A 17,937-nucleotide genomic window follows, 5' to 3' on the forward strand; every position below is an offset into this window, starting at 1 on the left:
CTCCCCCAGGCTATGGGTCTGCTTATTCCTGGTGTCTCTATGGTTGGGTATTGGGGTTGGGAGATTACAGATACGTCATAATATGTATGATTACTGGTTGCTGCTATGGCTTAGTGCTTAGGGAGCTGCTCTGTAGTGTTTGCAGCATGAGCTTAAGGGCTTATCCACATGGGAGTATAACTTTGTGCTAAAGACGCTATTTTGATCTCCGTTTTCTGTTTGCACCATCCACAGTAAGGGCTCAATGCCAGCTGCAAATATGGTGTTTTCTATTCTCACTGAAGGATCAATCACCCAGCTTCTTAATGAACAAGCCCTCTAATTTAACATTTCCACTCCCTCTGGTTACTTGGCAACTGAGCATGCTCAGTTTATTCTACCAGTAAGTTTCATTTAAAAAGAAAACCCGGAAAACACCGGAAGTGTGATTATTTGTATTTTCACTGGTGCAATGTAGCTGAAATACAAATCTCTGTTTGAACAGTGTTATGCTTTTGTGCACAAATTCGGGGGGGGGGGAAATAAAGCACCATTTACTTGAATCAAAAACAAAGGTTGTATATGTGCCATATTTTAAAGGTATGTGCAGACTATCATATCATAATCCCCTTTATGTTTTAAATGTAAATTTAGTAACATGTGTTTATGGATGTCATATCTATTTAATAAAAAAAGAAAAGAAAAAAGATATAGCACAAAATACACTAGAGTCATATATAACTTGCTCACAAGCTGATTAAAACATATACACAAAAAACACACATACAAAAAAAAAAAGAGGTTGACATTCAGGAGGAACTTGTTTGTCACTGGTTATATTGCCAACATCAGATTGCTCTAATGCCTGCATATTAATCCAAACAAAGAGCCATGCAAATTACTGCTACTGGTTAGTTGCCTAGCAACTGTACAGTGAATACTGAAAACAAAATACTGTCATACTACACTACCATGCTGAGTTTGAAACAAAGCCTATAGCATGATTTGTGAAACAGTATAAATCTCAAATATTTCAAAGGGTTGACCAAAAAACAAAAAGAGACTCTTTTGATCTCACAAATTTTCCTTATGGGAATAAGCTCACGGGTCATGCCGTGACAAATACTGTAACAGTTTATGCAATAATAAATGTGTTAATCTTTAAACTGCCACAAGATGCTCTTGTGTTTTTGTTTTGTTTTGGCTGCAAAAGACTAACACGGTCCCTCCTTTGGAAATGGTCATATCAGTGAGATTTATTCCAGTGGCTTCCATCTCCCATGCATGATGTCCAAGTCTATGCAAGCAAGATTAGGGTACTTGGGTACCTAACTTTTATTCCTGTTGTGTGTCTGAATCTTTGTGCATGTGTGAAAATGAAGCCCTATGCATGCATGTGAATTTTTGCTGTTGCTTGGGGCTGGGTGGGTGATTAAACTTTTAGATATGAACATTAAAAACAACAACAAAGACATACATTGCTTCCAGATTTTTGCATGGGTCTCTTACTCATAGATGCCAGAATATTTTCTTTGGACAATATAGGACACCTTTATAATCCACGTCCAGGAAACTGGGTACATTATGATAAATTAATGAGAAAGTGAGTTCGGTTCTTATTTTAATCCTAATTTGCACTTCCCCAAAGCATGCGCAAACTGAAATGCATCTATCCTTCCAATTTTGCACTTATCCAAATTTTGCAATGTAATTTTCCAACCAAAGCATGTGTAGAAAAATGCATGTATTAGGGGAAAGTATTCATAAAAATGCTTATGTTAGTGAAAATATGCATTATATTGGAGAAATTATTGCAAAAATGTGTGTGAGGGAAAACTGCATGCAAAATCTGTACATTAGGAGAAATTAGCACTAAAATGCCGACAATTTTTTGTGACTTCAAAACAAAAAGTTCACAAACTGATGTGTAAATACGGAGAACTGAATTTAAGACTGGAAAAATGAGAATTGGAGAGAAACTCTATGATAAATAACAATTGTACTACAATGCTTTAGTACAAGAAATCCACTTTCCAGAAAAAGCAGACTTTTTGCAATAAGAAAAGTGATGACATAAAGGACTAGGACATGTAGGATACACATATATCCTATATAACCTCTGCACAAATTTTATGCAACCACTTCAGATGAATGCTCAGTAAACAGGTCATCTGAAAGTGTCCTTATATACAGAGCTTGGAAAAGTTACTTTTTTGAACTATAACTCCCATCAGCCCAATCCAGTGGCCATGCTGGCTGGGGCTGATGAGAGTTATAGTTCAAAAAAGTAACTTTTGCAAGCTCTGCTTATATATAAATACTTGGAAGGTTTTGCATATGATGGCTGGTGGTAGGAATGGAATGTTGTGGCCCTCTAGATGTTTTTGGATTACTACAGTTCATCTTCCCATGCTGGCTAGTGCTGATGAGAGTTGGGGTCCAACAACATCTGGAGGGCCACAAATTCCTCACCTCTGTTCTGTACCATCAATTATGAAACACATTGCATCACTTTCCTTTACTTGCAGCAGCTAATGCAATAGATTGCACCTTGATTCTTCTTTTCCCATGATCTCCAGGACAGATTCTGACAGCTGTCTTATCAAGCTAATTACGCTGGGCAAAAATCTGGCATGAAGCCCTGCTTCTTCCTGTCCCTCTGCACTTTATATCCTTCTGCAAGCCTTCAAGAAATAGTAGGCCTACATGTTGCTGTCTAGTGAAGGATAAGAGACAAGGCCTGCAGAAATGGATGCAGGGTCATCTTATTAACATAGCTTGGCAAAGTTTATTTAAGAAATGAAGTATAGTATAGTACCTGGTTACAGTCAGAATTATATTTGTAACCCTTATACATTTGCTTCAGCTTCTTCAGAAGGAGGAGCATAATGTGCTGGCACCACTTATTGTCACCTAAGCGTTGCTGTAACTATGGGAATGAAAGATACTGGCATATATTTATGGAAGAAATAAATTTCTGTTCAGTTTCCCAAAACCACAGTCTGGCTGATGTATGAAGAGACTTCTTATTTGCTTATACTGGACTGCTGATAGTAAAGGTGCAAAGGCAGCCATTGTTTTTTAAAGCAGGTTGCTGATATTGTTCTATTTTGGTAAATAGATTTTGTCTGCTAAGCTGCAAATATCACCCTGACATTGATAACTTTCCCTGGTATTTTTCCAAGATCATTTGCTGCAAAAGACAAATGGTCGTCTCTAGACCAGGTGTGGGGAAACTTTGGTCCTCTGCCTGTTGCTGAATTGATCTATAACTCTCCTCATTCCTGGCCATTGGCCATGCTTGCTAGGACTGATGGGAATTGTAGTTCAGCAAAATCTGGACGGCCAAACATTCCCCACACCTGCTCTGGTTCCTAGAGAATCTGACTTGGACTGAAGACAGATGTGTGTGCGCCCCAGACAAGCAACAGCTTCTTCAATATAATGAACCTTGGATTGACCCTGGAAGAGGAGATGCTGGACATTTGATGGCAAATGTACTGTCATGAATGGTGAGTAGAGGACAAAGGAACATAGGTGATTCCTCTTCTACCTGGAGAAGCATCCTTGGATTACAAACCCATCCTTCCTAAACTGAGTACCAATATTTGTTTTTCTCAAAGCAGCCATATTGAATTTAATATTATGATTTGCTTGTTGTACATAAATATTTTGGCTTTACTATTCAAGCACAAGTAGGGATAGTTCTTGTTAGGCACCCAGATATACAAATTTGGGTACAAATTGTGTGGATGGGGCCAATAAGTGCTAGCTGAAAGAGAGCAGCCCCCAAAATACAAAATCAGCCTTGTATTCTTGTATTCTTGTAGAATACATGACTGTGTATGTAGTTCTGATATAAAGGTTACATTAATCCAACTTTTCCTTGTATTGGCCACTTAGCTGTTTGAAACGGGTTCCTTGTTCCTCATTTGTTGGATTTTTGATATATATTACAGCGGAATGCAGAGTTAGTTGAAAGAATAAAGAAATTTAAGGTTTATTACTACAAAGAAATAAAATACATGCTGTTGCAGCCATTGTTGATCCATGAGGCTTGAACTCACAGGCACTATCTCAGACAGGAAGAGAAGGGAGAAATTAAAAATTATTATTTTATTATTATTATTGTTTATTTCTACCCCACCTTTTGGCCAAAAGGTCCTCAAGGCAGCTTACAAAAAACACAAATATAAAAATACATCAATAAAAGCAATACAATTTACAATAGGCAATACATAAATAAATGTGGGTGAGAAGAAGGATGGGCACAGGAGAAGTCCAAAGGAATGGATCTTGGGGGAAAGGCCTGGAGGAAAGATCCTTTCTCCATGACAACTGAGACGATGGATTAGCAACGCCATGCTACTAGGAGTGGATTTTAGTCCAGCCACCACCGACTGCCCCAACCCAGATCATCAAATGGCACCAGTCTCTTCGCGGTGACAGAAAAAACCAAAGACGTGGTTTAAAGAGGGAATCATCGGACTGTTGGTCCATCTTGCTCAGCAGCATCTACATTGACTGGCAGGGCTCTCCAGGGTTTCAGATAGAGAGTATCTCCCACCCCTACCTAGACCAGGGATTGAACCTGGGACCTTCTGCACACAAAGCAGATGTTCTACCACTGAGCTATGGCCCTTCAGGGAGGGAAGAATCGGTTTCCTTTCTGTCTGGTGTCCCCCACTAGCTCAGGTTACTTGTTGCATGCGTTGGTGCTTTATCCCCAACACTATTTACATGAAAGTCAAAATACAGTTCTAGTCAGCTTTAGCATTGCTGGTTTGAACTGGCTTTTACTCCAAATCCAGGGCCTGACTTAAAGTACCAGAATATAAATTGTGTCCTTGCACAACTGGGGAAACCTATTATGGCAAAAGTCTGCTATGATTATTTACCATAGTTTTAGCAGAATAACAATGATCTCACCTCATTCTGGAATCTGCATCATCCAGAAGCTCTAAAGAAACAGTAGATAGGCAACAAATTGAAAATTGTCAAATGCTGCAAATGTCTTTTCAGGTACCCAAAAGTGGACATTCCATTTGATCTTCTATGGACAATACTCGAATCCTATTTTTTTCTTGTTCATTTCCCCTGATTCAAAGTAAAAGATATCTCTATATATTTGTTTGATCATATTTATCTTTTGTACAGTTGGGTAGTTCAATAAATTAATTAGATGAGTCTGAGGAAGTAGCAAAAAATAAAAATTATATTTTTATGTTATGGTTTTTATTTTATGATTTTAATGTACTTATTTTAATTGTGATTTTTTTAACCCATCCTGGAACCATTTGGTGGGGGGTGGACTGTAAGTATAAATAAATATTTTAAAAACATGAATGCCTGTGATATATGAATATTAAACTGCAATTCTTTTGAGACTTTTAAAAGTATGTGTGTGTAGGGGGTTGAAAGTGCAATGACCACAAAGTAAGGCTGCTATCCTATACACACTTACCTGAGTAAGTCCTACTGAATACACTGGAACTTACTTCTGATGAGTCGTGTATAGGATTGCACAGAAAGCCACACTTGTGCATCTATAAGGATAGCTAATAATATAAAAAAACAGAATTTGCCAGATCAGGGTTGCACTTCCAAGTATACATGGTAGACACACATTTTATTTGTGTGTGTGCATGGGGGTGTTCAATCACCAGAAGAATAATTTTACAAAGAAGTTAAGCTATTTGTTGTTGATTCCGTCAGTGTGTGCTTAAGAGCCATCTGGTGGTTTTTATGAATATTGCTTCAGTATATTTATATTAATTTGATTTAGCAAGGTGGCCAGTGGAATTCTTTTGTTCAAGCAACAACAATACAGTAAAAGTTCTCAACGGGCTCAAAAAAAGAGAGATCCAGCTAGAGAGACCAGTGGGTGGAAGCAGCTTCTCCCTCTGCAGCCAATGCAAGTGCTGGCAGAGATGGTCCCACCCATCTCCATCTCAGATCGCTAGCTGTTGCTCCTAACTAGTTGCATACAGCTACAGGTGGATTGACTCAGTGTATTCTTTTTCTGATGACCATTTTAGGCTGCAATCTTAAATCTACTTACTTGAACTCGGTACTTCTGAGTGCATGTGTATAGGATTGCATGTTACTCTGTTGAGTTCAGAGGGTTTAATACTCTGATTTGATACTCTGATCCTAAAGCACTCTGGGGTATACCCACCTGCAAGGCTATAAGGGAACAATTGGGAGTCTTAGAGTGCCCTCTCAATTGTTCATTTGCAAGCATAGGTTGCATTCCACGCTGTTTAAATTTGGTGCTAAATGCAAGCCACGCTGCTGGGGCTGGATCCACATGGGAGCTCTTGATCAAACTTCTGCGTCTGTGTTAGAATTGCTTTTAATATGTTTTCTTTAATAACATGTTTTTAACACTTTTTTGTTTTTAAAGATGTTTTTAAAGCTTTAAAAATTTTTATTTAACGTTTTGTTTTAATGTATTTTAAGGTCTTTTTATGATATTTTAAAGTGTTTTTAGCATTTCTGTTTGCCACCCTGGGCTCCTGCTGGGAGGAAGGACGGGATATAAATTAAATAATAAATAAAGAATAAAATAAGTAAAATTCCTGAGTGGATTCAAATGTCTGCTGAAAGTCTGCTGGAGTGCACTGTAAGGTTCCAAATTGTTCCTTTGTAAACACAGCTTGCATTTTGTGCTGTTAAAATTTGGTGCCAAATGCAAACCATGCTGCTTTCAGCTGAAGTGGGATCCCCGAGGTCATATGACATCAGGTGATTGACAGGTGGGTGGCCTATCCATCTGTCAAATATGGTCCACAAAGGGTTGGTTATATCTTGATCTGGCCCTTCAGACAAATGTGATTCCCAAGGATGCCCGGGAGGAAGGGGCAAGGAGGGCACTTGCCCTCCTAGAACTCTAAATTTATTTATTTTAATGTTCATGGCCACATGCACACTCATCTAATCAGCAGGAAGTTTACAGTAATCTCCGAGACCACTTCTATTAGGAGAACAGTAAACTCCAGCTGCTAGACTTGGACATTCTGCATTGTTCTGAAGGAAAGCCTTCCTGGTTCAGCAAGCTGCTTAGATGAATGTTGGTTGTTCTGATCAAATGATGATGCTTTCACAAATTTTGCAAGATTTCAGCACTCTAGAAACTCAATGTTAATATAAGCCTAGTGGGATATAAGTTTGAATAAATATGATACTTTGGCGCAGTCTTCTCCCCAAAGAGGGTCTATGACTATCCTGGCAAATGTGAAGTTGAAGGGGCATGATTGCAGTTTGAGACTGATAGACAAATGGTCAAGAAATATCTGAACGAGTTCAAATTTCCAGGGCCCGATGAACTTCATCCTGGAGTAATGAAGGAACTGCCTGAAGAACTCTCAGGACCACTGTCTATTATCTTTGCAAAGTCATGGAGGATGGGTGAAATGCCTGGGAACTACAGACCAGTGAGTCTGACATCAGTCCCTGGGAAAATCCTGGAGCAGATTATAAAGCCGTCAAGACTATGGTTAAGACTATACTTAAGACTATGGTCTGAAGGCACATGAGGCCAGCACCCAGCTAAAGCTAAGCAGGGTCAAGTCTGGTCAGTACCTGGATGGGAGACCACCTGGGAACCATGTGTAAGCTGCCTTGGGTTTCTATCATGAAAAGAAAGGCAGGGTATAAATGTAATGTAATTAATTAATTAATTGATCTGTAAGCACCTTGAAAACAATCAGTGGCTATCAGAAGCCAATATGGATTTGTCAATAACAAATCCTGCCAGACTAATCTTATTTCATTTTTATATTGGGTAACCACCCTGGTAGACTGTGGGAATGCTGTGCACATAATATATCTCAAATTCAGCAAAGCTTTTGACAAAGTGCCCCATAACATTCTGATTAGCAAGCTAGATAAATGTGGGCTGGATGGAACTATCAGATGGATCCATAGTTGGCGACAGAATCATACGCAAGAGGTTCTTATCAATGGTTCCTTCTCAAACTGTAGGGGGAGATAAAGAGCGGGGATCTACAGAGCTCAGTCCTAGGCCCAATGCTCTTCAAGATTTTTATTAATGACTTGGATGGGGACGGGCAGGGAATGCTTATCAAATCTGCAGATGTTACAAAATTGGGAGGAACAGCTAATACCCTGGAAGACAGAAACAAAATTCAAAGTGATCTTGGAGCCAGAGCCGCCCCTAGGACTGGGAAGCGGGGCAGTTGCCCCGGGCCCCGTGCTTTGGGGCCCCCCCGCGCTTGGCGATCTGCTCACCAGCCGGCTCCTCCCTCCCTGCCTGCTCACCTTTGCCACGCCAGGCAGGGCGCAGCTCTCTCTCTCTCTCCGCCCGGGACAGGGGCTTGCTCGCCTGCCCGCCCGCCCGCCAGCCATGCCGAAGCCGCCACCGCCGCTCCTGCTGCAGTCAGCAAGCGGTAGCTGCCCCGGGGACATCGAGCTGGGCCGGCAGTTCTGGGACTGGTGCCTGTGCACCTACAGCAACTCGGCCAAGACCAAGACGGTGACCCGGAGCAAATGTGGGGGCCCCCCAACTATGCTTTTGCCCCGGGCCCCGCACATGCTAAGGGAGGGCCTGCTTGGAGCATTGGGCTGAACACAACAGAATGAAATATAATAGGGATAAGGTGGAGCAAAGTTCTACACCTAGAAAAAGTTATAAGATGGGGGATACTTGGCTCAGCAATACTATATGCAAAAAGGATCTTGGAATTGTTGTTGATCACAAGCTGAATATGAGCCAACAGTGGGATGTGGCTGCAAAAAAGGCAAATGCTATTTTAGGCTGCATTAACAGAAGTGTAGTTTCCAAATATTGTGAAATGCTAGTTCCCCTCCATTTGGCACTGATTAGGCCTCATATTGAGTCCTGCATCTAGTTCTGGACGCCACACTTTAAGAAGGGTCCAGACAAACTGCAGCAGGTTCAGAGAAGGGTTACAAGGATGATTAGGAGACTGGAAACAAAGCCCTATGAGGACAGACTGAAAGAATGGGGCATGTTTAGCCTGGAGAAGAGAAGACTGAGGGGAGATATGATACTCTTCAAGTACAGAGGCGGGTCAGGATATCTTCTCTTCTCGATTGTCCCACAATGCAGGACATGGAATAATAGGCTCACAGGAAGGCAAATTTGGCTTAACATCAGGAAAATCTTCCTGTACAGTGGTAAGACAATGGAACCAATTACCTAGGGAAGTGGGGGGCTCTCCAACATTGGAGGCCTTCAAGAGGCAGATGGACAGCCACCTGTTGGGTATGCTTTAACTTGGATTCCTGCATTGAGCAGGGGGTTGGGCTCGATGGCTTTATAGGCCCCTTCCAATTCTACTATTCTATAATTCTAGGATCTTAGTTTTTCAGTATGGCTTTTTTGGTAATGGGCCTCCTTGCAATAGCCTCCAGGCTTTCCTTACTGTAGTAAATTCTCCTTTTTGCAGTCTGGAAACAGCACGAGACAACTTGTAGTATGCTAACCACTATATTTATTGAACATCTTATCCCAGCAGCTAATGAAAAAATAAGGCTGCACTGATCTCTCTCCCAGTTTCTAGCTGCATGGCAAAACCTGCACTCTATAATGTCAACCATTATATATTGTGGGTCACATGACCTTGCTCTTCATGGTAAGACCAGTACACAGATAACATGATAGATATTTTAGAGTTTCGTGTTGAGGCAGGGGGTGAAATATTTAAAAAATGGAAATAGGGGCAAACAATGCCAGATATACATCTGCAACAACACAGAATGAGTTTATAAAGTTGTATGGCCAAATTCTGAGGGAAAACATAGTTATGAGGGCTAATGCTTCCATGAGAGTCTCCGTTTTAGCAGATGAAATGGCAGATATTCCTGACATAGAACAACTGTCTTTAGGTATAATATTTGTAGAAGTAAGTGATGGGAATACATCTGTACATGAAGAATTCTTTGGATTCATTTCAGTCTCAGACCAGTTGGGATAGCCAACACAATTTTATCTGCTTGTTCTGATTTTGGACTAGATCTCAGTAAATTAGTTGGATAAGGATATAATGGTTGTTCAACCATGGCAGGAAAAGAAGGTGAGGTTCAAGCACAAATCAGGGCAATCTGTCCACAGGCAACCTTTGTCCACTGCCTAGCCCATAGACTTAATATCACTGTAAACTATCTGAACAGTGTATGCAATGTATGTAATAGAGTTGGCACGATTAAAGCCATCATAATTTTTTTCCATGAAAATATCTAAAGATGACATCTAATACCTAACTCACCAATGCTACGTGAAACATGGTGGACTCAAAAATACAAGAGTATCCTTGTTATTGCAGAAAATTATAGAACAATTGTCTCACAACTCAAGCAATTAGCAATCAATCAACCGACGCTACGGCAAGACAACTTTCATACTAGTTGTTATGGGCATCACAGACTTAAATTTTAATTGTTTGTCTTGTGACCATAAGCAAATATTCCTCAGTGCTAGAGCCAGTCACCCAAGTTCTGCAGTCAGTAAAATTAGATCTAATGGAAATTGAAGCACATATACGAGTTGCTGGGAATAATGGAACAATACAGGGAAGCTAGTGAGAAGACATTTAGCACAATAACAGAGAAGCGCAAGAAACTGGCAGATGAAGTGGATGTAGCACTTTCAGCACCTAGACAAACCACACAGCATAAAACTGTACTAATCATCCCAATGATCCCAATGGTTCCATTCCTGGTAGCAAATGTTCCATTCCTGGGCAAGGTCCTTGAACGAGTTGTGGCAGGCCAGCTCCAGACACTCTTGGATGAGACCGATTATGTGGATCCATTTCAGTCAGGTTTCAGGCCTGGTTTTGGCATGGAAACAGCCTTGGTTGCCCTGTACGATGACCTTTGTCGGGAGAGAGACAGGGGGAGTGTGACTCTGTTGATTCTCCTTGATCTCTCAGCGGCTTTCGATACCATCAACCATGATATCCTTCTGGGAAGACTGGCTGAGTTGGGAGTGGGAAGGACTGCATGGTGGTGGTTCCACTCCTACTTGGCAGGTCAGCTCCAGAAGGTGGTGCTTGGGGAACATTGCTTGGCACCCTGGACTCTCCAGTATGGGGTTCTGCAGGGGTCAGTTCTGTCCCCCATGCTGTTCGACATCTACATGAAACCGCTGAGTGCGGTCATCCAGAGCTTTGGAGTGCATTGCCATCAGTATGCTGATGACACGCAGCTCTATTTCTCCTTTTCATCTTCTTCAGGTGAGCCTGTCAATGTGCTGAATCAGTGCCTCACTGTGACAATGGACTGGATGAGGGCTAATAAACTGAGGCTCAATCCAGACAAGACTGAGATGCTGCTAGTGGGTGGTTCTTCTGACCGGATGGTGGATGTCCAACCTGTCCTGGATGGGGTTGTATTCCCCCTGAAGGTGCAGGTTCATAGCTTGGCGGTTCTCCTAGAACCATCTCTGCCACTTGAGGCTCAGGTAGGCTTGGTGGCACGGAGTGCCTTTTACCAACTTTGGTTTGTGGCCCAGCTACGCCCCTATCTGGACAGGGATAACCTGGCTTCAGTGGTCCATGCTCTGGTAACCTCCAAGTTAGATTACTGCAATGTGCTCTACATGGGGCTGCCTTTGAAGACGGTTTGGAAATTGCAGCTTGTGCAAAATGCAGCGGCCAGATTGGTAACAGGGACCAGATGGTTCAAACATATAAAACCGATTCTGGCCCACTTTCATTGGCTGCCTGTATGTTTCTGAGCTCGATTCAAGGTGCTGGTTTTAACTTATAAAGCCTTACACGGCTTAGGACCACAATACCTGATGGAACGCCTCTCCTGACATGAACCCACCCGTACACTACGCTTAACATCTAAGGCCTTCCTCTGGTTGCCTCCTCTGAGGGAAGCTGGGAGTCTGGCAACAAGGGAGAGGGCCTTCTCAGTGGTGGCCCCCAAATTATGGAATGATCTCTCTGACAAGGTGCGCCTGGTGCCAATACTTATCTTTTCGGCGCCAGGTCAAGACTTTCCTCTTCTCCCAGGCATTTTAGCATGTGTTTTTAAATTGTTTTAAAATGTTTTAAATTGTTTTTAAATTGTTTTTTGTTTTTTAAAATTTGTATATTTGTTTTTAATGTTTTTAATTGCTGTAAACCACCCAGAGAGCTTTGGCTGTGGGGCTGTATATAAATGTAATCTACATTCTTTATCTGGATTCACTTATTAACTCACTTAAGACGTATTTTAGTGATGAAAACCAACCTGCTTAAGTTGCTGAAGCTACATTCTTCTCAGATGTACCACACTGAAGAAACAGACTTTCAAGCCCATGGCAATTCCATTCAGGAATGATATAAATCTGAAACTGTTGGGGACGAATCTGTCACTTGGTATGAGTTGAGAGGAACAAGAAACACCAAAGAAACACACTTATTATTATGTAACATATGCCTTACTGAACTGTTGGTCCACACAAAACTGTTCCCTACTATTAAAATGGTCATCCTGACAGCACTTTTCCTGCCAGTTACAACATGCACAATTGAATTGTTCAACAATGAGTAAAGATTGCTTGTCTGGAATGTATAAAAAAAGTTATTGACTATTTTGGCCAAAATCCTCAGACTCCAGTTTTTGTTTAAAGAATGATTCATTTTATATATTTTATGGTATGGACAGACAAGTACTAACAAAAAAGTTTCTTTCACATTATGGATTGGACAGATAAAACTAACAAAAACAGTCTGACTGGTTTCAGACCTTATGTCTGGAATTCTACAAGACAGCCATGGCAGATTCTGTTTAAAATATCTGATCTTTAAAAGTCTTAGGGATTTAGAAACTGGTCCCAGCTATGGTCTGAAGGCATGAGGCCACCACCTTACTGAAGCTAAGCAGGTCTGGGTCTGGTCAGTGCCATCCATGGGAGACTGCCTGGGAACCACATGTATGCTGCCTTGGGTTCCATGGTGAAAGAAAGGTGGGGTATAAATGTAACAAATAAATAAATAAAATAGAATCCTACATTATTGTTGATCAATGGACAAACGTATATCTTTCTAGTGCCGTACTCCATTATTGTTGTTAAATGGACAAATAAAGCAATTTGTTAGAAGTTAGTTCTGACAATCCCATACAATACAGTAAATTACCTACAGGCAAAGTCCACCATTGTTTCTCATTCCTTGTCTTCAGCATCCTACTGGGAGAAAGGAAGGGCGGGATATAAATAAAATAAATAAATAAATGGTGGGTGGAGTGGGTTGCCAATGACCTGCAGTAATATTTCATAGACCTTGCTCCCCCGACTCTGAAATATTTCTGCGAACACCCTTGGTGATTCCCCGCCTCTTCCCCAGAGTGACAGACCTCTATTCTGTTAAAATCTGTTGGCACTACCTCACACAGAAAATAATGTAACTAATCTAACATGTTCCTTTAGTTTCAGGTGGGACTTAGGCTGCAATCCTAAACATACTTACCATTCAGAAAGTACATGGAACTGAATAGGACTTACTTCCAAGAGTGCAGTTAGAGTTAATTATGCTGTTAGTCATAATTAACTTTAACTGCATTGGGGCCATCACTTGTAAGAAAACTTGTAATATGTGTGTGTTACTGTGTTTACATACACACACACAGAGAGTGCAGTGTAGTGCTATGTTGGATCTGAACCTGAGAAATCTAGATTCAAATCTTCCTCAGCTATGAAACTCACTGGGTTACCTTGGGCTAATCACTCTGCATCAGTGTTACCTATACCACACAGGTTTGTTGTTAGGATAAAATGGGATAATCCTTATGTGTGCTTTACTTTGCTCCTTGGAGGATCAGATATTATAACAATAATAAGCTTTTAAAAAAATATTTCATATAAAGTGGAGCCTGAGTATTTGTGCCTCAAGAAAAGGGGAAAGCAATATACCCATAAGTGAAAAATCCCCAAGCAAAATGCCAGCATGGCTTAAAAAAATTAACAATAAAGATAACTATAAAGTCACTCTTCCTTTTATGTTGTTGATGAAAATGGACTGCTTTCAAGTTGATCCCAACTTACGGTAACCCTATGAATAGGGTTTTCATGGTAAGTAGTATTCAGAGGGAGGTTACCATTGCCTTCCTCTGAGGCTGAGAGGCAGTGACCGGTCCAAGGTCACTCAGTGTGTTTCATGGTTGTGTGGGGATTTGAACCCTGGTCTCCCAGGTCGTAGTCCAACTCACTAACCACTACACCACACTGGCTCTCTATCTGTTGCTGATAATACTATTTAATTACATGTTTAGTGTAGTTATGTTATTTTAGCCCCGAGAAAAGGAAAATGAGGGACTTAAGGAAGTATTGTCTTCTGCATAAATAAACTCAATCAATATTCCAATTTGAGTGCTATTTATTGGTGCAGTGAGATGCAAAGTATGTAGCTGTTCTCAAATTTACTAAACAGATTTACTTCAGAGAAAGAAGGAAATCAAACAGAATGAAATACCTAAGTGTGCTTAGGATGACTACCTAAACAGATTCTGAGCCAATTTTTGCCATTACAACATATAATTCATTTCCCATTGAAAGTACCTGCAATGACAGCTTATCTGACGCTAAATATCTGGGAACTGTAGGCGCTGTATTATTACTACACTGAAAATTGCTGCAGTGTGAAAGAGGCATTCCCCCATCCCCAAATTTAATTTAGCTGCACTCCAAAAAGCAAACAGAAACTAAGTGTTCTAAATATAGGGCTTTCTAATATGTTCTGCTATCGAATTAAGGGACAACGATATCTTCCAAAATCTCAGTAATGAAAATTGGGACACTCAGCCGTCAGGCCTTTACTATCTTGCGGCGTATGAGCACTACTGCCCTAATTACACATTTCTGAAGGCTCTTCTTCAACTGTTCTAGACTGTTAAGGTTGCAAGATTACCCGGGAACCACGGTTTGTTTACTGGTTGGTTTGCTTAAAACCGACCTTACTCAGCATTGACTTTAATGGAGTATGTAGTATAAAGTGGGTAACAGTGAGATTTTCTTTTCGTAACGATTTCCATCTAATCCATAGTAAATTAAAGTGAGAATGAGTTTGCCTCCTTTCCCACGACCCACGAGAAAGGGGAATCGGCAGCTTCTGGGAGTCTCCGGAAATTGGAGATGAAAAGTGGAAGGCGGGGGGAAAGTGAATGGTGTCACGTGATCCTCCCGGAGCGCGTGCTCGCTTGTTCGTTTGTATGCCAGTCGATGGGAGTTTTTGTACGTCGCTCTTCCTTCTCCGATGGGTGGCGCGAGGCCCGGAGGCCTGCGCTATCCCAGAGTACTGTTCGCAGCGTGGGCGCCGCCGTCCTGTAGGGAGGGAGACAGTCTGCGCCGAGATTTTGCCAACGAGATGCTGCGGGCTACCGCCAAACGGACATGTTAGCGCCGAGGTCCTGAAGGCGGGACGCTGACGAAAACGACGTCCCGCGACCTCCTCGGGGCTCCTTCGCGCGCGCTACCAAAGGCTGCCGAGCGACAACATGGAGGCCGTGAACGCTTTCAACCAGGAGGTGGGAATGGAGCCCCGCAAGGGAGCGCGGGGAGAGCAGGCCACGCCAGGCCCGGTCTGTTTGGTGGGAGGGGGTGGTGGTGGCAGATACCGCTCCAAACTCTGGAACTGTGAGGGAGGAGTTCATAGGCCAAGGCTGAGACGGAAGAGCCGTGAGGGAAGAATCACCAGGGGCTTTCTGTCTTCTGAGGCCTCTCTTGGGCCCTGCGGGTGGTGGCGCTGCGTCCGCTGACACGGAGCTTCAGGGCCCATCTGTCCCTTTTCCCTTCTCATACTCGGTGCCCCGCTCCCCGAATAGCACCGCGTCGCCTCTCAAAGCTTGGAGGGGCGTAAGAACTGGCTAGCCTATCCCGGTCTCGCCAGCCGGGCTGCCTAAGGTCAACCCTGTAGGCCAAAGGACCGACAGGGAATGGAAATTTGTGCGTGTATGCGCTTCGTTTGCAGGCGGGGAGGGCCTTTATGGAGTGAATGTGTGTGCGCGCCTTCAGAGAGAATGGGATGGGGGGCGGCGACGACGATTGGAGAGAGGAGGAAGTTCTTGGCCCCTTTCTTTGCGATTTGATGACGATCCATGATATGCGAAGAGATAGGACGTCTCGAGGCTTTTTATTTCTTGCCTACTATCCCATCCATCAAAAGGTTGTGTATTTAAAGTTACCACTCAACTGCTTTTGTGATGCTGTACATCCCTCTGCATTACAAAATATAGTGATGGATAAAACACTTCGCAGTAATTAGTTTAGATAATATAAACAGCGCAGATTGTGGGAGTGTGAACAGAAATTCTGGAAGATTTCCCGCTCTTTTCAGCGTTGGTTAAGGTGAGCAGGAAAGTGAGGTAGTTGATGTCAACCAGTAGAAAGTTCCTAGCCAGTATCAGACACTTGCTTTTATAAAAGTAGCATTGACTATATTCTCTCGACCGATTGCCAGAAGAATTCCAAGCCAAAGTGTCTGGCGAATGATTGCCACTAGCTTTTCTTTAATGTATTTGACAGTAGATATTCATTAAAAAATATACTTGAAAAAAGCAACGTTGCTATCTCTCAGGAAAATGGACAAACGTGTTCTTGAAAACTACATATGGATTGCATAAGATTTACAATTTAATGTGTTTAGTGCTGCATCTAGCCAGATAAAGTTTGCATAAAAATAGATTTTTCTTGAACAAAGCAGTACAAAGCAGATTTTCAAGTTTAGATCATTGCATGTGTTTCATAGAGCGGAAATCTATGTAACATTCGCTCATTGTGACTTCTTGTAAATTTGAGATAGAGGATCATGCTAGCTTCCATTTAAATACACAGTTACAAGCTTACCTAAGAGCACACACTGCACAACTGTCTCCAGAATATTGCCTTTTGCACATCATTATGGCAGCTGTACATGCCTCTAGGTATCTTTTTTCAGTCCTAAAGAGCTAATAGCTGTTTAAAGAGGAATAGAGAGAGATGCATATATAACTGCCAAGCACTCTATCAGTGAATACAATAATACAAGTGCATATGCTCCCCATATGAAATATCAAAACAGCTGTGCATAAGTGTCAGGTTCATTTAGTCACTTGGGTCTTGCCCAGGAGCAATTTTTGTTTACCCCAGCTGCGGTAATGATGCTTATTTATCTTAACATGAATCTAAATGTTATTCAACTTCATGAAAGGTGTCTTCAGCAACTTCAGTAGAACTTGTAGAACATGCACCAAGTATGTAAGGGATGTGTTTAACAAATTGATACTTTTCAGTATTTGTATACAAAATGTATTATAAATACTATGGTCATCAATGTCTGGTTTGGGTAAGACTTCCAGCAAGAGAATGAGCAGCTGATTAACTGCCTGTAATGAGAAAATTATTTCAAGGTGTGCTTTAATATTACTGTGTGTGAGCTTTGAAAGCAGATAGTCACAATGTTCAGCTAAGTGTTAGAATGGCTACTACATCATTGTGCATTCTCTGATTGCAGAAAGCTAGGAAGAGGCTGTGCTGACCCCCTCCCTCTGCCCTGCTTAGAGGTCATAGTACAGCAGTGTGACTGTTCCTTCAGGTTTTGGTGTACTGCACTGGTATTCTGTGTTCAGAGATTAACAGGAGAGTGAAACCTGTGCTGCATCATTGTGGCGCATATTGAATGAAGAAAGGGAGTAGGCAAGTAGGGGTGGAGTGGGCAGTTTGCCCATTATTTACAAGGCTAGAATGCAAGTCATCTTGACATTTTACATGCATGCTTGAATGCATATTATGTAGGTTTTATCTACCAGAGAAATAATAAAATGATTGTGTGTAATGTCTAGTGTAAATAGTGATATCTAATAACTTATTCTCAATCCTAAATCCTACTGGTTAGAATGGACCCTAAATCTAATTGTGCCTTGGATTTTACAGCCATAAACCTTATGGAGGACTCCTTTCTATTTAGTAGTCTTATGTTAAAACAATGTGTTTTAACTAAACCTTTT

General features: G+C 41.6%; 1 protein-coding gene and 1 long non-coding RNA gene across 2 annotated transcripts in view; one reads left to right on the forward strand and one right to left on the reverse strand.

Annotated features, from left to right (window-relative positions):
• Positions 1–12,213: 12,213 nt before the first annotated feature.
• On the reverse strand, positions 12,214–16,067 carry LOC133385233 (uncharacterized). The gene is made up of 3 exons (XR_009762822.1): positions 14,910–16,067; positions 13,102–13,144; positions 12,214–12,331 (listed from the first exon to the last, which is right to left on the reverse strand). It is a non-coding gene; the product is annotated as an uncharacterized LOC133385233 (long non-coding RNA).
• Positions 15,126–17,937, forward strand: part of SCAF4 (SR-related CTD associated factor 4) — an 87,135-nt gene continuing 84,323 nt past the window's right edge. Inside the window, exon 1 of the mRNA XM_061627852.1 lies at positions 15,126–15,480. Coding sequence (XP_061483836.1) covers positions 15,451–15,480 — 30 coding nt within the window. The 5' untranslated portion in view covers positions 15,126–15,450. The remainder of the gene's footprint in view (positions 15,481–17,937) is intronic.

The sequence above is a fragment of the Rhineura floridana genome, chromosome 5 (genome assembly GCF_030035675.1).
Source record: "Rhineura floridana isolate rRhiFlo1 chromosome 5, rRhiFlo1.hap2, whole genome shotgun sequence".
Lineage (NCBI taxonomy): Eukaryota > Metazoa > Chordata > Lepidosauria > Squamata > Rhineuridae > Rhineura > Rhineura floridana.